At 42.7% G+C, this 26128-nt stretch overlaps 2 protein-coding genes across 7 annotated transcripts in view; one reads left to right on the top strand and one right to left on the bottom strand.

Annotated features, from left to right (window-relative positions):
- LOC143907175 (uncharacterized) overlaps positions 1 to 26128 on the top strand; it is a 568709-nt gene that overhangs the window by 402329 nt on the left and 140252 nt on the right. For 3 of the 6 annotated variants that reach the window (XM_077423768.1, XM_077423769.1, XM_077423766.1), the window contains one exon: positions 18431 to 18479. In XM_077423768.1, coding sequence (XP_077279894.1) covers positions 18431 to 18479 — 49 coding nt within the window. Of the gene's footprint in view, positions 1 to 12128; positions 12354 to 17426; positions 18221 to 18430; positions 18480 to 26128 lie in introns of those variants that run through there. The other 3 variants (XR_013259758.1, XR_013259757.1, XM_077423767.1) reach the window with 2 other exon arrangements.
- The window catches only part of LOC143907178 (uncharacterized), a 240418-nt gene that overhangs the window by 23883 nt on the left and 190407 nt on the right, over positions 1 to 26128 (bottom strand). The gene's annotated exons all lie outside the window — the stretch shown is intronic.

Below are 26128 nucleotides of genomic sequence, written 5' to 3' on the forward strand. Positions count from 1 at the left end.
TATGCGTTATAGACGGGTATAGCTGTAGGACGTCGCGGACGCTCGAATTAGACCGGTGTTAAATCAGTATAGACCAACCGGATTCTCTCGTTTGGCATCCACCGCGGGCGGAGCCGTTCCCTTCGCCACGAAACGTTTCAGTTTCATTCGAGATGCCTGATTTTCGTAGCGCGAGCCACATACACCTATACTTCTAGATTTCTAGAGAGAGAGAGAGACACACACCGGCGCACCCTCTGCCCACCCATGACCTAATTGTGACTTATGGCGACTCTAACAAAACCACCCGTTTGTATAATGTCTCAAAGAGAGGCACCCCCGAGAGCGAAGACGGTCCACATATGATTGGCTGGTCGTAGATGCCCTTTTTGCGATTCATTATGTGTTACTTTTATCGTGGAAACTTTGCATATTAGAGCAATTATATATAGCGTCGTAGAGGAATCTTTTTTTGCGCACATCTGTTAAGTTACAATTTTTATTCTCAGATTTTATTCTTTTTTCTTTTCAATACTCTTTCTAAGATAATCAGTTGCTTTCTTCGAGGACAGTTCTTTTCAATCCGACCATTCATTTGCCAACATGTCTATTTTTAATAAAATCTTACACGCGCGACTGATGCCGACGGAAAGGCGTACGAGATCGAATGTGTACGTGTAAACAATACATAGCTAATGCGCATCGAGTAGCGAGCAACATATTGGAGTCGGTGAGAACAGAGAAAAGGAGAAAGAACGGTTATCTGTTACCTGTTGTTTCTGTTTGTACAGGTCGACAGGTGCGCCCTGCGCCACCCAGCTGCTGCCATTGCCTCAATATCATTCATATGTAACCTGCCTGCACTTCCGCTAAACAATTTGACTGTCTTCTCACCGCTTCGTTGTTTCTACACGAATATCGATAATCACATTCGTTTCACGTTCCCTTTTTTGGGGATGAATTTAGTATTGCTCATTCGTGCAACGCACGCTCATCATCAACGATCCGAAGGCCGCAAGCAAAAAAGGACATTATACAAATAGAAACCGGGCGTTGTTCCGTAGCTGTTAATTTATGGAAGAGCGTGCGTACTCTTTCGCGATTTATCAGCGCGCTTTCTTTTCAGCTGTTATCGCGCCGCATTAATGGCTCACGAGTTTTCCCCGTGTGTTGGCTAGATAAGGTCTGCACTGAAGACGAAGGATCATTTATGGTACATTAAAAGGACCGTAGAGGGATAGTGGTAGCACGAGAGAAAGATGAAGAGAGAGGGAGGGAGAGAGAGAGAGAGGAAGAAAGAGAGGGGCGAGAGATTATGGAGAAACGTTCGGCCATTTAGCTACCCTCCTCACCTTTGGCCAGCTTCGTCTGGTTATTAATGAACTCGCTGATAGGAAGTGTCCGTCTCTCGGCGAAGAATCGCCTCCCAGAGCAAGGCTGTCACGTATTCGGCTTCTATTTCCCTTAGCTAACGCTCTCTATATGCAAATACGGCCGACCGGTCCCTCCGCGTGTCCTCTTTCGCGTGCCTCCTCCGCGCGCGTCTATGTGTACGTATACGTATACGTATGCATATATACACGTGCACATATGTGTGCATGGAAATGCGTATTATCGAGGATATACGTGTGGCGCGCGCGCTCACCCTCGTCGGCTCTTTATAAATAGCGACTTTGATATCCAGTCGCGCCTTCACGGGGGATGATCCCACCCCTTCGCGGGCTACGTAAGCGGGAGAGAAAATGCTGAGTCCGTTAAAAATTAAAGAGTCGGCGTTACGCGCTCATGGCTCAACGTGATATCATGTTGACCAACGCTCTTTAGTCAGCCGTGCAGATCCATACGTGCGTGGAAACATCCTGTGATATGCACAGTATCTGCACTTTGGGATTAATCTCGTCCTTCCATATTTTTTCGCGGGAAAAAAGTAGGACGCCGCGAAACGAACCTGTGTCTCGAAAAAAAAATGGAGAGAATGCTCACTTCTTTTGAAACCGTTGCGTTCCCTTCGTGTCAACTCGCAAAGGAATATTAAAGGAAGGTATCATTAAAAGTATCCAGAAGTTATTTTAATAAAGTAGCGACTAATGAAAGTGAATTAATAAAAAGAAAAATCGATCTATTCTATCAATATATTAGACCTAAGGTTGTATATGTAATATATGTATCCTCTTGTTTTGGAGATTATATTATAACGGAGCGTGCTCTTGGTATATTCTGTCGTATACCGTAGGGAGGCTAAGACAAAAAACGGCCGAACCCTTCATTTGCGGCTTAGCATTAATCCTTTCCGCGAAACGAACGCTTTATCGGGCCGTGTACTTGGTTTGTTCAACGGATAAATATGGTCCCAAAGGCAAATGGGATAAATCTGAATAACACGTATCAAGCGACGCCTATGGCATCCCTTGATAAGGGTGCGAAGGGGCCGGTGAATGATTAGAGATATTAATATTGCGTGGTAGAAGGGTGCAAACTACCAAAGTCCTGTGCGAAGGATGATCTGTATATACTCGCGCACAGATCGATACGTGGGCTATACTGCATGCTGATTACTGTACGTATTTATGTATCTAATATTATTATTTATGCGTATAATAGTGTTTATCGATGAATATTTTACATTTACAAGTGCATCAGACGGTTGGCAGAAACATTCTCGGTATAATTTATTGTGGCAACTCGCAAAGGAATTCTAGTACACGCGTTGTACTAGAAAATATTGTACATATAACTCGTGCTTCTCATCGGACGGTATATTATATCTATAAAATGTCGGCGATTATTAGCAAAATGTCATATAATTACGCTTAATCTTGCATCAATAAAACCGCAACTGGTGGTCATATTTCGCAAGAGTTATTGCCTTCGGTCTGCCACTATAATTGTAGGAATGGTGCCGCTAAGAAACGCAGTGCCACTTCCGCGCGTTGTACAAAGCCTCGTAATTCAAATACCTAACCGCCGTTTAAATCTTTTATCGTTGTAAACGCGCGAACGTCTATCGTGACTCACGTGCAACACGCTCGACGGTATTTCTGATTTATTTGGATAAGTTACCAGGACACATCATCCCTCGCCGGTACCCTTTCCCTGTTTACAGTATACCCCCCGCAGCTCCGGCGTCCTGCTTCGACTTTGATAACCGTACGATAGTTGCTTTTCGCTCGTGGGGCGGCGGCGGTTTATCTTCGATTACGTATAGCAGCGTCTTGGCGCTCGGTTTCTTGGCCTTGGATTTATGGCGAGCGATTTGTCGGTAGCGCGAGATTAGGATTAGTTTGCGCAGTCCCGTGGTCGCGTTTGTTTGCGATCCGACACGCCGCGATCCGTTTCGCTCGCGGAGATCGAGATCTGTGGCTGCGAGACATCCGCGATTGATCTAAGAAACGCTCGGTCAATACAGCGAAAAATTTATATTAGCCAACGTAAATCTCTCAACCAAAAATTAATCTGCAATATTTAACAGATTTTCTGGGAAATGTAGTACCATGTTTCATATATAAATAATATATAAAGTAGCCACTTTGCGCTAATACGGAAATTAACCGATATTTTGTGAAGATTCTCTTAAAGATAAAATTCTCTATGCACGAGATAATAAAGTTCGGAATACGATATCACAAGTAAATGATAAGCCGATACAGCCTTTGTTTATTAAACTAACGTTCTAAATATTATGGTTTTTTAAACGTTACGAAAGTGTCGGACATTTAATCTTTCGTCGGGAATGCATTTCATTGTAGCAAACGATTACGGCGATCCCCGTTGGATCTGTCTCATCACAGAAGGATCCCTGATCCCAATGCTTGACTCGTTGACGAGATTGATCGTTCTTCAACGACAACCGTCACCGCGTGGAACAACGAAGACCCTTTTCCTACTGTGAACGTACCGGCAACGGTGCACCATACATCATCGGGATTGAAACATTTCCTTATTATTACCGTCGCGGGCATAGATTAATTCTATGGTATTACAATCGCCCATGCTCCACTAATATCCGTTGAAGCAGCACCATGACGTTGGTTCGACCGACTGTCACGGGGCATTTACCGTCTTTGTTCGAATTAGACGGCGTACACTCTTTGTTTGCTCCGTCGAATAAATATGGGTATGACGATATCATTTGTAACGTACATATATTTTTGCTACGTGAAAATGTCGATAGCGATTGAGTTAAAAGTAATGTGTTTCGAGATAAACAGAGATCACGCGTTTATCTGTATATATTATATATATATAAATAGTATATAATATTAGATATATGAATAACTATAAAATTATATAATGCAGAATATATGTAAATTTTTTCAAGATATGATTGATTGATTAATATGTTCTTCAAGAGAGTAAATCCATTATCAAAATGTATGAGAAAATTGCATCAGAAAAGAAAACGATATTCGAGAACATTTGAATAGAAAAACTCTGAACTCTAATAAAAATTAGCAATATTTTTATTAACGGATAGTATAACAGTTGCAACATTTAAAGAATTTATTCGGCATGCATTCCATTGCATGCATCACGCATAAAAGTTCAAAATAGAACGTGGAAAATGAAACGCGGCCATAAGACGTTGCAGATAGACATTTAATACTAATTTTATACCAGCGAGAATCTTATATGTAATATCAGGGAAACTGATTTATATATCGTTTTTGTGAAATGGCATCGTTACTGCCCGACACTGAAAATTAATGTCGAGCAACAGTCGACGTTCATGATGTGCGCTTAAATCTATTCCTATGATACTCCAGATAACTCATCCGATGCGATGCTAAGTTTCAAAGTCCATTGACTTCATTCATAAAAATAAGTTTATATTCGATCCTTGACTATCGGACAGATACAAAGGAATTACTTTACGACGCAGCAGGGGCAAATTACAAATTATAAAGTGTATACGTAATATGAAAAAAAAAAGAGTAGCTGACAGCTCTGTTCCCTGGTTCTCCTACTATTCGCAGCGCATAAAATATTAAAAAAGTGCTACGTTATATTACATGACACGAGGTAATATCGGAGCATGGATAAAACGCAATAATGCAGAATATCGTACGTACTGCTATCAAGTTGAAGATCTCAGTCAATGTGCACGTGTGAAACCGTGAATATGAGAGCCAGGAATGCTGATCTACGAGTTTGTGGCATACAATATATATACATATCTCTCTCTCTCTTTCTCTCTCTTCACTTTTAAACCATTATACGTGCACTTTAAGCTTACAGTTGATAAAAAGCTCAGTAAAATTTACTTTTTGTTGTGTAAACTCGGATAGTAATTGTGACTATATCGATTTGTCACAAAATTGTTTGACCGTACATTTATTCATTCACCTTTTTTTACATAGTTTGACAAAATGATCGAGGAGACAAAGAGAAAGAAATGACTTTTGATACACCCATATTTAATTAATTTTTATATAGCATTAAAAGTAATATTATAAGTATATTAATTTTTTCTGTAGCAAATAAATATTTTAAATGTTATCATAACACTGTGAAATTTAAATCTTATTTACCAGCAACATTTTTAAGCAACTTTTTCTGATTTTTTTTGCTTTTCTTCTTTTGAATAAATTCCGTGATATTAAACACTTATTTAAAATTGTTAATCTTTAACACATTTCTCCTAAGTAATTCGAATTGGTATTTAGCTATATGATGAATGCTTGATCTCGAGAAGTCGCCCTTAAATGTCTTTGCGAAGACTGCACTCTCCCCCTCCCCCCATTCCGCTTGGTCTCTCTTTCTTTGTATCTCGGTCTGTTGCACCTCCTCTCTTTCCCGTCCTCGCATGCTACTCGGTTAATCTCGTAAATTGCCGTCGCCCAGGGTTGACGGGAATATTTACTGGAATCTAAGTTTATAATTACCGAGAAATCCAACGCCGCGAATATACGTATCGGACGTAGCCCTACCAATCTCGTTATAAACTAGGATCGTACTCGGGTGCCTTCTTCCTCGTTTCTGTCACCTCTTTCCATCTCTCGCACCCCCCGCTCGATCCCCGCCTCCGGTTGACGTGTCCCTCGGCCTCTCCGCTCCCGCTCGCGTATTACGAATCGCCTTCTATGTCAAGCACGGCGAATTAATGCGCGTAATATGTTGGCCGCGGGCACGTTTACGGGTTTTACGTTCCTTCTGATATAACTTAAAACCAGCTCGATGTGTCGCGGATGCACGGATACCCGGGACGTTAAGAAATTGTCGCACCGATCCTACGATTACATCTTACTCTCTGTTCTTCTCTTCTGTATTTTTTCCCTCGATTCTTCGGTATCTTCGATAGGAACTCCTTGGTCCTGTCTTATTATTTTCCTTCATTAAGATCAGTATGGATTTTGTATTCCTTACTAATCATCTAAAATGTGAATTGTTTTAATCATATTAAATGCAGCATAAACGTTGAAATTACACTTTAAATCCGGGATTTTTTAAATATTATTATTACTGCTACTTGACTGAAAGTTGATAAGATGCGAAGTTAGTAACAGGTATCACTAATTGGAATTAAAATGTTTTCATTTTTATAACTCGTGTTTGTCGACACATCGGACATATATGTAGAATAGATTGTCGCAGTAATTTTTTCTTGCCACTTTTGCCTAATCTTTTTTAAATCTTTTTTTTTCTTTTTTTTTTTCGTTTATACCGGTCTTCTTCTTTCGCGATTTTTCTTCGCTTTCGCAAGCGCAACCATTGTTTTTTTGCGTTTCACGTTGACAACGTTGAATATAAAGCGGCGCTGCTTCTGGTAATCAGCTTTCGATTATTTATTGGTGTATTAATCCGGGAATAGGTACCGATCGGGCACCCAATTTGTAATCGTTAACTGAACCTGATCCCCGAGTCTTTAGCCGCTGCCACCGACCGGTAAGGTCGCTCGGTAAGCATATCTACGTAATGTAGAAGTTACTTGCTCATGATCCAGATGAAACATCGCCCGTTGCCGCAGTGTTATACAGATCGGTTCGGCCGCGGTAGCGGCGATTATATACGGCGCGACGCATTTTATAGGCCTTCCAGAGGTAATGCTTGCAATAATTAAGGATAACAGATGACCCGCGCCGGCGGAGTTTATTTCAATTCCTACAAGCCGAATTGTCGTTCACAAAGTAGCAAAATTGCGTTCACGATTCATTAATCGCTTACAGTTTGCGGCAAGCATAATTATATATGAACACGATTTCATATATTCGCATTTAAATTACCGCCTAATAACACGTTCCACATGCGTTTGATTAGTTCATAATTTGCTGGACCGTCTTCTCTCTAATTATACAACAAAGTCTTCCTCGTCTTTGTTATCCATCATGCTTGTGACTCCTTTGCTATTCGGAAAGACCCTTAAAAATGTTCACGGTGATTTCAATCGTTTCTCATCTCTAAGACGTTATTATACCATTAGAAATACACCCGATTAATACACCCGTCAAGCAGTCTCGCTGATTCGTTTATCGCTCATCGTTCATACGTCGTTCGAAAAGATAGCTGAAGTCTATCAACCAGCTGGTCGTGCACCCAATCAAATCTCGATGTCTCTCACGCGGTCAATCTTGGCGGTTTCTTAAAATATATCGTTCGTTGGCATATGCCTTTTCCCCTTCTACGGCTGCGCGAGTTCGTTTAGGTGGGCCCCGGCGATGATATATCGGCTATTACCCTGAGCGCAACACCTGTTAATGCGTTTCTCTTCGGGCCCGACACCTGACTCTGGCGCACCGCGGTACCCCATTCAGCGATCTCGGGACGTTTTGCTCCGCAGCTACTATTCTCAATAAGAATATCGCAGCGGGAGCGACCGCGGGATTAGTCCCGACTACACGTTTTACGCGACCGCATGCGCGTGCGAACTTTCCACTCCGGATCTCCTGAGTTGACTTCCTACGAACTATACTTGTGGTATACTTGGTACACGTCTTTCAAATTGAACTAAGAAGATGCGAATCGAGATTTAATATAATTAATATAGCGATTACGTCGTTTAATTTAAATATCATGTATGTAATAATAAAAATAACACCGCGCGGTGATACTCATTAAAAAATAAATATGGAATTGTGGATTGCACTGTATGTTAATAATGCTGTTAAATGTAATATGAAGAGTGCTTCGAGCTGCAGACATGGTTAAATCACTGATACTTGGAAATGGAATTCAGACGATAAGGTATTTTCCGTGTATTTGAAAACTTATCGAGTTGCCGCGAATAAAATACAACGTTAATACTTTCTCGTCCATACGGCGGAGATAGAAACGGAGAAGGGAAGTTTAATACCTTCTTAAATATTCCTTCCATTCTTTCCCCTCCTTCCATTCATTCATCCGCCGTGGTAGAACTTTTTGCCTCTCTTTCTCTCCTTCTCTCTTTCTCCCCCGTGGTCTTTGCTTTCTTGGCGTTTAGTCGCTTCGTCTCTCTCCACTTCGAGCCGGGTATTAGGACGAGGATAGTATTCTTAAAGGTAGAAACAAATAATACGATTACGTTCCGTTTCCGTTTATTAAAGAAACAAGATATCGTCGTTGTCTGCGCGGATGATTCTGAGCCTCGAAGCCGAGTCTTCCTACCGGTAAGAACATCGTTTCTTCTCCTTTATCTCCGGCCACTTCTGAGGAGCATTCGATACCGAAACTCGATATTAAAACTTGACGCGGGAATTATCTCCGCCCTCGGGATTGTACTTACGCGAATGCACGTCTGACATTGGCAAACCGTATAAGCCCGTTTGTAATCAGGCCGAGTTTCAACGATTTCCGGTGTCATCTTGGTGTCATCCGAAGCTCTGTATATCGATATAATTATCGAAGGAAACTGTGAGTGTACAGAAAGAGACCAAATATGTACACATACATAGCTAGATGTAATAATTAATTATTTTGCCCATTAAATGGCCCATACAATGAGCTGAGTATTAGTTAAATTTTCAATTTGCTAACGTTAAAATGTACTATAAAAAAATGCGATTTATTTTTTATTCCTATAATTCTTAGTTATAAAAAATCGTAAGGTTTTAATAAAATATTCGCTGGACGTAAAGCGTTCTGCATTAAAAACAGATCTCGCCGTTGACATTCTTTATAACGCGGCGAGATTTTTATACATATCGTGCCACTAAAAGTCGCGGTGTTTTTGATGCGATGCAAGACAGATTTTCAATTTTATTGGTCTTTTTGGACTGTGGATATGGTCGGCGAATCTCTTCGCGTTTCTCTTTATACGACCCATCGTTGCGCGGCTCCTGGATTGTTACGGTTCGTTTTGATGCGCGGAGGTGACTCGACTAATTTATTCGAAGCTCGGACGTGCACTGGCGGAGACGCGCAAGCCGTAGTTGCGGATCAGAGAGAAAGAAGCCTCCCTGCCTGGGTGGTGTGCAAGTGTAGCGAGCAGCTCGTTGAAAGAGCAGCGCGACTGGTCCAATGAAAGGGCAGTTGGTAAACGGCGAAGCTGATATTCTAACTCACAGCACGCGTGCAGCACGCGCGGATATATAGAGACACGCGCCAACGCATTCTAATTATCATGTGCATAATGGTGGCCGCTAGCCAAGCCTCAGAAATACATCAGAGAGTGTCTTACTATAGATAGATATGCCCATGTGGATCTCACAGAAACGGCGAAGGAATCTGGGCGAACTCCTCCGCTGCGACTATGATCGTTTGTCGAGAACGAAACACGAGCGATTATTCGAGCAACTTTGTTCTGATCACGATCTCGTGAGAATATGTGACGATTGAGTATATGAAGAACGCATCGAGATATGCACGCGATCAAAAAATTATATTAGATGCGCGTATGACCGTATAAATAATTATCCTTATGAAATATTCTATAGATTATGAGTTATACGAATTGACATATATTATCATGTTCATTCATTCGAAATTATATACGCAATTTAATATTATCCTTTGTTGAGCTGACATATATCCTTCTTTGCGGAGAAATACTCCGGGAACATCACGAGATACGCTCGAGGCCAAACCATTAATGGCTCTCGAGTGTTCATCAATGGATCGGTAGTGAGCACAGAAAATCAGCCAGCGTCAAGCCGTTCAGGCTAAATGACTGCTCGTTTCTCCCGGTACAATGACATTTTTTTCTCCTAACCCGAGGACAATCTCAGGTACGTTTCTCCATCTCTTCACCTCGCCCTCTTTATTTCTCCTTCTTCTACGAACCATACGTCATCGAAGCCTTTCGTGCGTCGCCGTCGTCGAACAAGAGGAAACCGACTGGCATTCAGTCGACGACGGGGCACATATAGACGAGGGGTCCCTTCTTCTTCTTCTTTCCCCACCGGCAGTGCTATTGCTCGAAAGAGGCCCCGGTTTCGCGTCTCATTTTTTTCAAGCGAGCCGATCTTCAATCTTCGAGCTGCAGCCGCGCCGGCCATTGCCGGACCGGAGTGATAGATGTGGAAATAATTATAGGCGAACGCTCACGCGCAACAAGAGTAAAAACCATGTCAAATTTCGTTGCTCGGTAATGACTTTTGACCATGCAACAGAAAAAGGTCCCCGCTCGCGCTGTTCTCTACCCGACGATTCGACGATCGTTTGTGTCGTATACGGCGTTGGCGATACGAATGCTTCAGGATCAACGCGAGGTCAAGACGAGCTTTCGATTTTTCGCTTGACTATTGTGCTTTGATTATTTCCCGTTTAGTTTTTCGATGCCAATTTTCTGTATCTTGTCGCTCATATACGTTTATTGTAATCGACAACAATAGTTATTTTTTTAATTTTCTACTGCGCAAAATTCTACTTTGCTGAATCGAAATTTTTCATTACATAGCTCGTCTCATTTGCTAGAAAATAGGTTGATGAAATCTCGCAAAAAACTGTAGACACGAAGCTCATTGAACGATGAAGACGGATAGCTTCCGAGAATCGAGAAGGTCGCCCGAGCAGGTCGATCTAAATCAAAGATCCCGCGAATCCTCCAGAGTGATCCCTCCATCGAAGGTCGCGGGGAGACCTTCGTCGGTACCTCATAGGACTCTGTTCTCTGGTGCCGACTAATGCACCGGCGTGCCCTGGGGCACAGTAATGCCTAATTAATCCAATTAATCTGAGGCCCCGGCATAAATGACCTCCGTGAGGACCTCAAAGACGCAGCGACCGCCGTCGCCCTGCGCCGCTGCGTGATGGACCGGGCCGATCTAACATTCCGAGAAATTAACGATTACCGGTGATTTATACAAATTCATATTTTAAATTATTGGCCGTCATTAGCGTGCGTCGGGGTATTAGTTCTCGGTGACGTGTAAAAGGCTTCATCCCGCCCGCTCCGCTACCATCAGCCACAGCCACGATCCTACGCCGTCTTCCTCCGTCTTATTTCGCCTCCTTCAGCTTCGATCATCCTTCCACCACGTGGATCTCGAAACAGCATATATAGTATCCGCTCGATCCGTCCGGATCCCGTCTGTGCTTTCTCGCGCGCTCGAATATATTATCGTTTTGTTCCCGCGGGAGCGAGAGAGAATACGGTACGAAGCGAAAGGGGTACGGGGACGAGGGAAAGAGAATGTAAGAGAGAAAGAGAGAGAGAGAGAGAGAGAGAGAGAGAGAGAGAGAGAGAGAGAGAGAGAAACGCGAGAGAGCGCAGCCAGGCCGGGCTGGTTGTCATTGGCTCATTTGTTAGACGCCATCCAAAGCATGCGGGGCCTTGATTTAGTGCCTCCACCTCAAACCGCGCACATATATACCCCGAGAGATATCTACCGCGGCGCCCTTCATCGAAGAGACAAAGACACGAATTCTCTCAACCGCTCCAAGTGCGCAAGTTCATGACCCCCTTCGCATTCGTCCTCTCCGTCCTCCTCGCGGCTTTCTTCGCTGTCGCTTACTCCCTTTTCTGCCTTTTGTCGATGGTCTCTTTTCGGCGTAGCTTCGCCGCCTCTTGTACGAAAAGAGTCTCGCCGAAACGCGTTTCGTCAATGTTAATCCGGTGACCGCGGAATGTCGAAGCGGTCTTTTCTGGATTAATTTTATAATGACAAGCGATAGCTAATGTAATCTTCGCAGTATCGAATGAAAGAATATAAAAATATGTGTATAATAATATTTTTTCTTGTAATAATATTTAACTATTACTAATATTACCAATATAATTTACGTGCATTTTTTTACAGTGATGAATCTACAAGAATTGTATATCTCCCCGGAACTGGCGGAGAAGGGAATCGCGCAAAAGGGATCTCGAAAGTGACGCTTTTACAAAGATGACTTTACTTGGCCCTCCATCAGGCATGTGATACCCGCACGCACACGTAAACGCACATCGGACGTAGTACACACCGGAGGCCCCACCACCCCCTTCTATAAGCCGCGCGCACGTCGACTATAATTATCCTCAGGTAATCACGACCCACACCACTGTCTTTCAATGGGCGCTCACCGCAGTCCGGCCACTGTATTCCGCAAAATTAGTATTTCCATTCCCCGTGGAAGAGAATCGAACGGAGATCGCAGAAGGAAGGGACAGAGATGGAGACAGAAAAAAGGAAGAGACTTCCGGCGACCGCTGGTTGGTCCTCGATTGAACGTCCCCCGCTCTCACCCCCTTTCTACCTAGCGTAACCCCTTCATCCCCGCTTACCGCCATCCGCGGACGTGTTTATTTTTGCAATTTGCTCGAAGACCGACAATTAGATTTCCTGGGGTCGTTCGGCTACCGTATAAGTGTAAGGCTCAGGAGATCAGGCCTTGATCCGGGGCGGCCCAAACGGCCCGCAAATGCGTTCCCGGGGGAATGGACGCGGGGACCACCTACACCTGCCTCGTATAATTCCGCTTTCTCTTATCTCATTTCTTCCACGCTGTCCGAACAAGTTCGGCTAAATATGCACGGCGCCTTCATCTATTATCTCCGACGATTGCGCCGTAAAAGATAGGATCCGGTGTCTCTGTCAATCTTTTATGTGATTCTGTAAGTATTATCTCGTAGAAATTTCGGTCAAGTGTTTTCGTCAATTAGTACGGAGAACTTAATAGTAGTCCGAAACGTTGGATTCGATTTAGTCTTGCTTTGAATGTCGATGTGACTTAGAAGAACACTTCAATAATCGATGGGAAATTGAAAAGAAGGAAGCGATTAAAGAAAAAAAAAGAAGAAGCGCGCTTGTGTTCAAGGAATCGTAAATACCCCGATCCCCGGCAATAAGAATTTATTGCGGCCGCCTTTGATGAGTAGCCGCCAGTTTTTGGATTCGGGGAAGGGTCATTTTTGATATCACGAAGCTACGTTAATTGTTGCACTACTAAGACGGTCCGTATCCGAGGGAGGGAGTGGAGGGAAGGTGTTGAAGGAGGATGAAGCAAACTGGGAAAGAGGAGGCAATGCTGGTCGCGGAGGTGGCGCAGAGTGAAGGTTGAGGAGAGGATGAAGTGGAGATATAATTGCTACATCCTCTTAAGTCACGTGCCACTCACGTGGTTCCCAACTGCGAGTGCGAACGACCGACTGACTCCCTATAGCTTCGAGAAGCAGCGCTTAGATACGTTTGTATCATGACGTCTCTCTTTCCGCATTATGATTGATCATCCAGTGACGGGGCGCGCGGGTTATCTTGAATTAATAGACAGTCAGGTCCAGTGGCATTACGTACTTTTTTTTTGGTAGTCATCTGCCATAATTAAATTAGAATATACGAGATATTAGGGAGAATTAGAAATTAATATTTAATTATAGTTGGATCACGCGCTCGCGCAAGAGCGATATAACGAGAACACGGTTCGACTCGGTTCTATCAGTGGTAGGATTCGAGCAGAGATCGGCCATTAATTTCCTTTCGGGAGAAAAACCAAGTCGAGCTAATGGGAGCTACGGTCTAATGCCTCCTGCTGTGTCTCCCAGAGGCCTTTCTTTTGCTCCGCTCTTCTACTAATGGCCACTCTTTGATGACAAATATCGGCCGAAAGAAAATATATAAATTACTTCGAGGAAGCTGCTCCCTGTTGGTGACGCCCACCAGTCGCATATCAATAACACTGTCGAATCTTCAAGAAGAATACCAGTTTTCATTGAATACTTCTCAGCACCATGGAACTTAAAGAACATATTTTTTTGCTTGTAGATCGGTTCTAATGATTGAATGTTGTGCATAACATCTCATTAGTAGATTCGAATTAATATTCAGAAATTGTGTTCTCAGTACGGTTAATCAACTTAATTTCGAATATCAGAACGACTGGACACACAAGACATTCGCGCAAATAATAATGACATTGATGCGTGACAGGCAACGATGTATCAAATCTGTTTTCGCGAAGGCCCTCTCAGTGACAGTTACGCCGGAATCATCCATAATTCTTTACAAGAACAAATTGCGCTGAAAGCTTCTTTTCTCGTCATGACTGCACTTCACCACGACAGCAGATTCGATAGTTTTATATATATATATATATATATATATATACATATATAAAATGTGTACGTATGTTTGTGTTATATATATTGTATATACACGCACACACACACACAGACACAATATGCCATACTTTGACAGATATAAAAACATCGGAGAGCCTTGATAAATTGCCTGCGAGAAAAAGCATTGGGCACTCGAGGCTCTTCGGTGGCGCGAGAAGGGCGCAAGGAAAGACAGAAATGAGAGATGCTGCGAGAGAAGGGGGGGTGAAACAGAGGGTGACAACCAAGTACGGGTGACAAAGAGGGAGCGAGAGGCGTTAAGGACAGGATACATCCCAGACTGGTTCCGGTATTGTTCGCGCTAATAGCGCCAAGATACAACAGTACCCTCCCTGGCGATCCACCCGAACCACCCCCAACGACAGAGACGTTCGTTCGAATAAGCGACGGTCTGTACAAGCTTCGATTATCTTGATCTGGAGAGCGTCAATGCGGCGGAAACGAGAAACAGGAAGGGCCTGGCAGCTGCTGAACGGAAGCGTCGACGTGGTCAAAGTGGCCGTCTAAGTGCTCGATGTATTTATACGTATAGCTTGCACCGCGCCGACGTATCCGCGAAGTTTTCTCCGCTATGTCCGTTAAGAGATGTTATATTGATAGGTACATTTATAAATTAAAAGATAAGAATCTATCTTTTTTTATTTTATTTATTAGCTTATTAATTGATTATTTTTGACATTTTCAAAACTGAATAATCTTTTAGCCATATTTATTTCATCAATTTTTTTCTTTTTACATACACAGGTAATACGTTGTAATATATAAGGTACATATTTCTTGACAAAAAAGATTAATAGGTAAAAATGTTATTTGTAAGAAAACATAAGTGCGAACATCCGATTCGTTGAATACATATGTGTATATAGCAACCATTAAAATATCTTTTGATAGTTCTAGGTCATCTTGCATATTCCGCAGATCTACTTTCTTATTCATTTGGTCGTTTTGTTGATGAGCGATGCCGTGTAAAGTTTCGAGGCTACGATACGCCTTTATCGATAAACCAGTTCGATCGTGAAAGCGTGTGTGCAGCGTGTGCCTACCCACCGCAGGAATAACGTCTTCTCCGTAGATTGGACAGCGGCTACGAGGCTGTACATAACCCTGGAGTAGCCGATGCGGAATGGACGAGCTTGGATGTTAACGAGACACGCTACTGCTTATTAATTCCTTCGAGCTGTACTATTTGTATCTCATTGGGAGTTTACGCTACTTTGTTGGCATGCCAATAATGCAGCATGCTGCTTTTTATGTTATCTTATATACTATCGAGTCATACGGTGCGTAAATTGTCTTAATTGGTGTATTAATATTGCACCATTATTATACACGAGTAGTTAATGTGTGCAACTCTATTATGTATATAATTACAATTTAAATTACGCCTTGGGAAAAGTGTTTGTATGTTAACATGTATGTAAGATACCCAATCGGTACTTGGATAGTATCGTCGATCAATATGTAATATATATGTCGACTATAATTCCTTTCTGATAAAGACATTAATCTCCAAATGCTGTTGTATAGCTAGTCGCACGGATATAAAGAATAATTGTCGCGTGGATTCGAACGGAGGGGGAATACCCTGGGCAAGCTGTATAAACGTACGGAAAACGTTTTTTTCGCGTGTCGAGATATAATTTCAATAAATCAGGGATAAGTGGTGCAGGGGAGAAAGGCCACGGATTCGGTGTTACCACGGCTGAGGAACGCGGTCGACGATGTGCCGGATTAATTTATCGCCGCACCATCGCGTATAGGTACGTGTGGCTGGCGACACATTTATTTTTACCGACTTTCGCGGTACGCTGCGGCGATTGGATGAGGCCTACGGGAATATTTCTTGATTTCGGGACGTAGTTCGGTGTACGATGTTCCTCGCAATATAATCGCGCTTTATGTCCCGGTCCAATTTTCACAGGTTGTCCGCCTTTATTCCGTATTATTATCCCGAAAGTATAATATTCCGAAAGACACATCGCCTTCGCTAAGCGAATTCTCCCTCTCATATCGGTTTTATTTTCATTTAAATGAGGTTCATGAATAAATTTATTTACATTAGGTTTATTGTCTCAGGTTTTTCATAACTATTTGTCGTCAGACAATAATTAATCTGTTTTAATATACGAAATAGATAATTTCAGTGGTTATCGAAAAGATCTTGCATGAGAAAATCAATCAAAAATCAATTTGCGGAGACTGGAAATAGAATCGTCTCATATATATAAATGTGTCAATTTGCTAGAATTACATTACTACGTGTCAGTAAATTTATTGTATAACAGCCTGTTATTTCTTCGCGTTACATCACGATCTAAGATTACTCGATAATTGTCTTTTATGTCTTCAATTCTTAGCATAAAATTTCAAGTGTTACAGTCGGCAATATCTTGGCTGTTCTTGACGTGACAGCGATAGAATAAAATTCTAACGATTTTGGCAAACAAACAGATATTTACGGTCTCCTTTCGCTGTAACGTGAAAACTTCGTTATTAGCGTAGGATTGCTTAATATCGACGTCAGTCGCGCTTACGGTCCTCCATATAATGTAGGCACTTCCACGAGTCTCTCGGTCATATTAACGGAAGATATGGCCGCGCTCGTTATCAGGAATCTCTCGTTGACACTTGATGCGCCTGGTGACGTACCACGTTGTTAGCATTTCTGTTAGCACTCTTCGCATGTGTCAGTCTAAGGACGCTCTCTCGTCCTTATACTAGAGAAAATCGATTTTCTTAGGATTTTCTTGAAACTGTGAATATACGTTAATTTAGGTGTGCTTTATGCGTGGTATAAATTTCAGTACCTCTTCCGGTATAAAAAAATCAAGATACTGAGCCTCAAAGTTTCAACTTTTACTAATGAAAAGGTTTTTCAGGCCAAACGGTAAGAAATACGAGGTTGGCCAAGAGAACCAAAGTTGCTCCTCTCGTCGAGTTCTATAAGGAAAAAATGCCAAAGTTAAAAAAAATTAAATTTTAAAATTTTTTTTAAACTTTGAGGCTCAGTATCTTCATTTTTTATACCGGAAGAGGTACTGAAATTTATACCGCGCATAAACCACATCTAAATTAACGTATATTCACAGTTTCAAGAAAATCCTAAGAAAATCGATTTTCTCTAGTATAAGGACGAGAGAACGTCCTTAAGCATATTTTTTATAAGTATTATTTTCGTAAATATAAGATTCTTGACACTCGCGTAAGCAGAAACGAATAATTAATATGTTCAATAAATAACGTATCATCGCCGCGATGAGTGACGCGTGAAGTTGGCCGCGCGATTTTGAATTTCGCTTTCGCTCCGTCGCGGTCGGTCTATACTGGTCGCGTCGCTCGTCGCTCGTCGCTCCGCCCGCGCTCCGCGAGACGCGAGACGTATTTCGCGGGTATCGGCGTCATGTACTCCGCTCGTATTCTCGTCGCGTTGTTCTTCCATCGAAACGTAATATACGGTGCACGTCGCGTACGATTGACGCCGGGAGCGTCGCGTAGAGTGTCGTTTCGATGATCGGAGCACGTACATACATACATACAATCGGAGTCAACCGAGGCCGAGGCCCCGCGGCGTACCTAACCTAACCTAACCTCAGAAGCGCCGCGCGAAACCACTGTCCGGCGCGTCCGACAGCGTACGGTCGCACCGTGTCTCAATAATCGTCGGCATCGGCGCGTGATCGTGATAAATGTCGTCTTCGCGAGTGAGTGCCCGAGTGCCACGAGAAACAGCATGGCAACGACGGAGAGAGGAGGAGGAGGCCCGGGGAGGCATCGGGCGGCAGCGGGGCAACCGTAGGGTGAACAACTTGTTATTCACTTGCTATACTCGTTTACCGTTTACTCACGCGACCACGATCGAGCGATTAAATATATAATTGTTCTGTCAAATATCTCTATTTTAAAAAAAGAGCGAAAAGTTTAATGCGATAACGAGCGTTTTCGAAGAATTGGTTATTTCGAGCGATATGTTGTAATCTTGTATATTTGTGTTTTCTTTTACAGATGAACGTGATCGTGTCACAACAACTCCGCTGTTGCGCATCGTGTCCATGTGAGTTTAATTACCTTTTTTAATTTAACATGTTTATATGCGTTTATATGTGTATATTCGATCTATGAAAAAATCTCGTATCAAGAATAGTCAAACGTGAATTTGAAATTAGCAGCAGCTTTTAATAAGAGAAAAGGTGTGTATATAAATTCACATTTTTTTAGTAATGTAATCTACAGCCTGTCCCCATAGAAAAGTAGAATTAGTAGAAAGTGCCTCCGTCAAGAATGCGCTGCTATATAGATCGTTTCGTGCAACTATAAGGCAAAGAGAGGAATCGCTAGAAGGGCCCCATCACGGAATCGCGGAATATATTACCGCTATTAGTCGCAATGCATAAATTCGATCGTAATATCGGGTTGTGTGAATTAACGTTTATTGATCACGAGCTCCGCGGGCCGTAACTTCCACCATTTTATTGCATATGGAAAAAGCTGGGGAATATCTCGATTCGCAATGTCGTAAGTCGAAGGAAAGACCGAGCGAAAGAGGAAATGAACCGCGGTGCCGCGGTGAGTTGGCGTAGGGGCAGGGGCAGGGGAAACGCGAATCGAGTAAAGAATGTTTACAACGTATCTCGCGGCAATAATGTAGCGTACGGTATATAAGCTCATGCGAGATATTTAGTCGGATATCGTGGCGCCACGCCACCCAGGGGACCCCCTCATTATTTGCTGCCAGGATGAGCCTTTATTAGCAGTTATCCCGTTCGGTCTCGAATCTATACGTTCGCATATCCATAAATTCGCGTTTACGGTGACCGTATCTTATGCAAATGAGACGATTTAATCCGCCGGATATTTCAGGGCATTTTTAATAACCCTCCCCTCCCCTCCCTACCCATCTCACCTCCTGGCATCCCCCGCCGTCTCCCTCTGTTGCTTCCCCCCCCCCCTCATCACCCTACGGGGTCCACCGATCGTTTCGTCGTACCTCGCGAGCGATCAATTAATGCCGATTCATCGTCTTTGGCCTCTCGATCGCGCTCGGGCCTGCTCTTCTGGCTTTCGTCCATGTCTTCAAGTTTAAAAAGAAGAAACCTATATAAATGATGACTTTAATTAAGTCTCTGTTATTAATTTTCTACGTCTCCGAGAGACCTCATGTTTTTATAATATCGCATGATCCATAACTTCGCTTTACTCATAAATAAAATAGTAGATTAATTGTTTTTTGTATTTTTTTGTACCAGCAGTAACCAATTAAATACTATGTCTGACAAATTATGCAAAGAGCTACGAAGTAATCGAAGTATAATAATATAATTGCTGACTATATCGGTGAAATAATCATTATTATATAAAAATATAGCGCGTTTGCCATACCATATTTGTTGGTTGAAACTATCCCGAGTATTTTTGGTTATAGATCATATCGGTCTGTTATAAAGCGCGCTCTAGAATCATTGTACGCGGTGGATTGGCCAGGGTAGAGAAGCAATTTCGCCCGATGTTTCAACCCGGTAAAGTGCGATAATAAGCCCGCGGGCAGTCGGTGAGAATCTGCAATTCGCTCCACTCAAATTGAATACTACGTAGGCGAAATCTGGACTCCCCTGCCGTGGGTTAAGCTAAGATCAGCGATCTGTGATATAGCTACGCTTTGCGGCCATTTCCACGAGGCATTTGTCCATTTGACTCGAATGCGATTGTCGAATTCCACTCTTAGCGAATATTGCATTTTTTTTGCATTGAACGAAAGCTTGATGTTATTTTCGAGTTTATCTCCGTGCAGCCGTGCGACTAGGATGACAGTTATCGATTGCGCGCGATCTCTCATTCTTGGACGGATGTTGGCGAGATCAGTTTTGCGGCCGCGAAACGAACCGCAACCTTCGGGGCGACAGCTTGAAAAAGGTCGTCCAGGCGGTGCGGGCGCGTGGCTTTGACCGAAAATAATAAGTAAGCTTTTGAACTTTGACCGCGACGCGCGCCTGTCGAGAGACAAAAGGCAAAGTAATCGTAGCTTGAAATTATAATATAAACGGCCAACCGTAGTCGCGGACAGTGCGTCCTTCCGTTCTGCCTCCTCGGTTCCCCGTTCTCGTCGTCCCACATGATTCGTAGTATAATAAGTAAGTCGCCGCGGGGGTAATTTGCAATGTTTAAGAGCTCATCCAATTATCCAGGACAGAGCTCGCCCTCGTAGTGATCGTTGTTGACACGGCCCGCGATCTCTAAATGTATCCGTCGACCATCTAATACGTGTAAACACGGTAGACTGTCATGCGTGATATCCGCGAAAATTATTGACAAAACACCTAGTTGAATGTTACATTACATTCATGAAAGCTGCTTTGACTGGAAAATTGCAATAGATTTATAAAAAATATAATAAAGAAAGTGTTTTTTGTATTTCTGCAATTTGAATATAATCGAGTTATGATATTTACCGTTTAAAAACAATAGGGGTAGAGAATGTTTGCATTTTTTAAAGTTTTACGATTAGCTACTTTATAGGTATTCAATAAAATAATTTCACGGTAGAAAACAGGATTTAAAAATCTTGGAATAGATAAACAGAAGATATGACGTGAGATTGTTTTCAATCAATCTATTCCGATTGCCTGAAATATTGAGGAAATGACGATAGCATGACGGTTAGGTCGCATTTCACGAAACCATCCGCGCGTACAGAATCATGTTTATCTCGTCGTCGCGCAGCGCGCCGCTGTAATCATCGCCGACGTGAGACGTCTTAACCAGACTCGGTGTCAAAGTAACATATGTAAAATACCTATTTCCACGTACGTGCGCATACGCATCACGTGCAAAGGCATGGAGATATCACACGCTGCGCGAAAGCTCGTTTGCGTTAGCCCGTGGACAGAGCGAGAAGGATACAGAGAGAGAGAGAGAGAGAGAGAGAGAGAGAGAGAGAGAGGAGAGTGGAGAAAGAGGACGTTGTGTCACTCAGGATATTATTACCTAAGACTGAAAAAATCCAGGACGAAAGCAAAGTGGACTGCCCCAAGGTGGAACAAAGAGTCCGCCAGCGCCTCGTTACGTTCTATCTTAAACGATGAATCCGAAGGCGTCGCTCGACTATGCAATTAACGGCGAATATCATTACGCGGTAGAAATGTCCTCTCTCGATCTCCTAGCGCATTGTCATACGCATTGTCGTGAAAAAAGTCGAAATAAAGACATATATGGCTAACGTTCAGTTAATGAGGTTTTGTAATTATTTTCCACCTTACGTGGGAAATTAGAATATTGAAATTTTTTACACACACACACTCACACACACACACACACACAAAACTTGTATATAAAAAAGTTTTATAGATATTTTCGCTGATATTGATTCAAGTGAAATTAATAATTGATATCAAAGCGTTGACTATCCGGGGACTCGGATTCGTGGTAGTTTCCGAACTTATATAAAGCTGAATGATCGCCGAAGGGTGGGATCAAAAGTGCGCGCGTATCTCGCAATTAGCTACCCCCAGTACGCAACCGTCCACGACGATGTGCCTGTAAGATAACAGTCCTTTGAAGCTTTGATGCAGAAGGAGTGACCTCTGTTTCCTCCACCGGAAAGGAAAGGGCGGCCGGTAGCCGAAGCGGCAGCGTATTTAGCGCGTGTGGATTTACCTATGGTGTCCCGATGAGTGTGCGGCGTTGCGAGGGGTAGGGGGACAGAGAGAGAGAGAGAGGGAGGAGATAGAGAACGGAGTCAGAGAGGGCCGTTGAAGCTGGAGCACAAATCAATTAGTGGGGGGCCTCGGGCTCTTTGGGCTGTGGAACCTACCCTTCCGCCGGCAACCCCCGACGTGCCCTTTCTCCCTTCCACGTCGCCGCGGAGTTAGCCCAGGCTCTCTTTGTCTGCGTCGCTTCTCGGCGTCTGCCTTCGTCTTCCTCGACCGTAGCCGTAGTAGCCGCACCGAATACAGATTGCGTTTCAATCTATACGCTAACGAGTGTTTAGTGTTTACCGAACCGCGAGCCGACCGCCTTTGCTTTGGCCACACAATTTCCGCGTCCCTATGTACAATAAACGAGGAGACTATACAGCTACAGCGCAGTCCCGCTGAGTATAATCGCGCAGCGAACACCCTGAGATCGTTCGACTTCCGCGAAAGAACAATATACCGAATGACAGAAACATATCGTACGCTCGTACTATATCTGTATTCAGTTTTAATAAGACGTTTCGCGAGCTTTGATGCGTTTCTAAGACTGACGAAAAGATCGCCATGGATTATCATATTTTGTAATACGCGACAAATGTTTCTATTAAAAAGTTGTGTATTACAATATATGAAACAGACCGTAAAGAAGTCGGGTTAGAACGGTCAACAAAGTAACAAATGATGTAACCCTAATGCCACTCTCGATTTACCGGCCGTTCATTTCCCTATCCGAACGCATCCCGCGCGTCCCATCGACCGTGCTTTATAAATTCCCGAAAGCTGTGATCAATAACGTACGTCGCGGGAACGCGCATAGGCAGTTAGATGAATGCGTGCCGCTCGCATTTAATTACAGAAGTATTTTATCGGTACAAAAGCCATTGGTTGTCCGTCCGTCCGTCCATCGGTCCGGTATTTCGGGCGCAACAACATCGGCCGAACCCGATGGCCGGTACCATCGACCGCGCGCAGACCCGTACATCCAGCGGTCCCCGAATATTTATGGGGGCCAAAGTCAAATTAGTGGCGTACCGCGTGCACCTTTTGATTAAGTATCTGTTAACTAAAGGTAATACTTAATAAAGTAACGCTGATTTAGTGCGGGGTAGGGAAGCGCGGCATCGACCCATCGTTCGTTTTCCCATTCAAAATAAAAATGAGATATTTATGGGCCCACGGTGGGTCCCGTGAGCGCGAAAGAGCGAGCGAGCGAGTTCTCGGGTTGCGGCGATACGCCGATGGTGTTCGAAGGGTTTGCCGCATCGGTAAAATGTGTATATGTATATATATATACCTGTCGCGCGCGAACTCTGCGAGTGTGTGTCGCCTCTATTTCTTCGTTTCTCATGTTCTTCTTTTGGTCTCGCGCGCGTCTGTAACGATTATTGGTGGACACGATACGAGACCCGCGGATAATTTGTACTCGATCGACGATCTTCGGCCGCTATACCATTGATATTTCGCAGCCCGTATTTAAAATGCCAAATGCTCAGTTCTGCCAAAGCAATTCGAAGAGTTAAAATAATGGACGACTTTGGGAAAAGTAGAATATCGTTGGAGAAGACGAGATAATCAATTTATAGATAAAATTTTATAGAGGTTTTAAGTCGACTTATTTTGACGTTGAAATTTCAATTTGTCGTCATCTTGTGACTTAGAGTATTATTACTCTTTGTGGCATTACTTTCGCTTTTCTCCCTTCTTTATCCCCCCGATATTACTTTCTTTTCGAATTCTCGCGACGTGCAAGTATTCTTGACAAATAAGCCCACCGTGTCGACGCGGGATGGAGAACGAGCGAATAGCTTCGCGACCGGGCGTCAGAATCAAGATTATGACAAGACCGCGCGTATAAATTTGAAATTTAAGAGAATTTTACCTTTATCCGGCCGCCTCCTCGTCGAAACGCCGGTTTCATGTAAATCACCGTGATATGCGGGTTCGCCCAAAATTCCCGGCTAATCTCGAAATCAAACGGCCAGGAAGGACATAAAAATGCTTTATCGCTGGCGACCGAAATGCACCAAAACTCCCGCCCTGGTCCGGGCCACCCCTCACCTTTTGATCGTCCGCTTCGAGATGGTGTATCATGCAGCATCGTGATGCATCGTGCATCTTCTCATCGCGGAGAGCGCGCATTGTTTGTTTGCAATTCTATTTTTGAAACTTAGATCACGTGGATCTTCTACTTTTGCAATCAGAAATGTATTTTTATTTCAAGTTCCGTTTATTAACCAAGTTAAATATTGAAGAGATATTCCATCTATTAATGAACCAAATTATATTATACATATATTAAAGACATCTAGTTTATTATTATCATTCTGTAACTATGATTATTATTACAAACGCTTATTCGCAAGAAGAAGAGGAAGCTGAATGATTTATTAAATGTAATTTTAAGTTTCGCAAAGGAATGAGATCGAATGGCATTACGCGGTATATAAGCTTGATATGGGGTATAGGATTGTATCGAGGGGATTCTCTGTCTTGATATAGACCACCATGGGTGTGCTGGGCCCAACCAGTAGGCCTTAAATCGTCTTCGCACCGGGGGAGCGACCGGTACCCTCAGTATCACCTAAAATATCCACGACCTAAGGTATCCCGATCGAACGTGTGTACGCTATACTCTTCCCCGTCACGAGAATCGATATCGTTCCTTAAATCATTTCAGAACCTAGAAATGGCGTGATATGGCTGGATTTCCAGATAATACAGTCTTCTTACGGGAAGAGACTACAGACTAACCGGATAGTCCAATAACTCAACCTGGATTCGTCAAATCATTTAAATTTGAAATATTTGAGCTATTCGAATCGATGGAATCCGGATAGTGGCTAATAATTTACTGTATTGTTTTTATTTTATAATAGAAAATTATGACGTTTATATGAAACATTATACAAGAAGTGAACTCTCTACTTATATACGTACATGCACAGAAAGAATTGTTTTATTGAAAGAATGGTTTTATTGAACTAATATAAAAATTAGATCAGATACGGATCTGAAAATAATTATATTAATCACCTAAATAATTATATTGAAGGCTCAAGCTGGTTGCTATATTATAAAATTTTTTTGCAGCATTATTATTATGTTTGAGCTTTCAATATAATTATTTAGATGATTTAACATAATTATTTTCAGATATATCTGTATTTAGTAAAATTTTTAGATATTTCAACAAAACCGTGAAAAGCAATAGGAAAAATTTCATACGTATAATAATATACTTAAATGTGCATGTGTGTATGGACGAACAGAGATTTATAAAAGATTATATAAAATATTTGTATTTTTATAATTGCTGTATTTATAATACTTACAGATGCATTTGATATTTAATGCACCTGCTTGTTTTGCGTCGATGCGCACACATTCAACGCTTTGCCCGGCTGACGGATTTGGAGAGAGTATAATTTGATCGTCGTATAGATACGATACGCACCAGCACGTCGAGTTGGGCGTCGAAAAAAGTTATTGCACTTTACGATCGGGCTCGATTTCTCGAAATAAGATTCTACGGCGCGTTATCCAGGCGCGTCGCGCGCACGATCGAACTCGAATTCGACGGTGGACCACGAAAGCCGGGCCTCGAAGGGAGATACGTGGATCAGGTGGCGTTCAGGAATGCGAAAGACTTTGACGTGAAATATAAGGTAGTAGCGATCCGGGCTCACTGACAACGACAAAGCAGAGCTGCAAAGCAACACCTATAGGTCCCGATTCTTTCTCCATTCCGAGAATAAATTCCGCCGACCGTCAACGGTCTTTAACTGTTTTAAAATATCAGTATCGAATATCCGCATGAATAGTGGGATTTCGAACGTGAAATGTTCGCAGAATCCCGATGTTCGCAGAATTTTGCCAAGTGATATATAGCGACGCGAGATATATCGATTAATGAAACTGCACAATAAAATTATAGCTTTTCCTGAAAAAGATACGAATTAAATACTTTTTATATCACGTATTATAATTAATATTGAGATTATTATAAAGAACATAA

Source organism: Temnothorax americanus, unplaced genomic scaffold, assembly GCF_048541705.1.
Source record: "Temnothorax americanus isolate GAGA-0224 unplaced genomic scaffold, ASM4854170v1 Scaffold8, whole genome shotgun sequence".
NCBI lineage: Eukaryota > Metazoa > Arthropoda > Insecta > Hymenoptera > Formicidae > Temnothorax > Temnothorax americanus.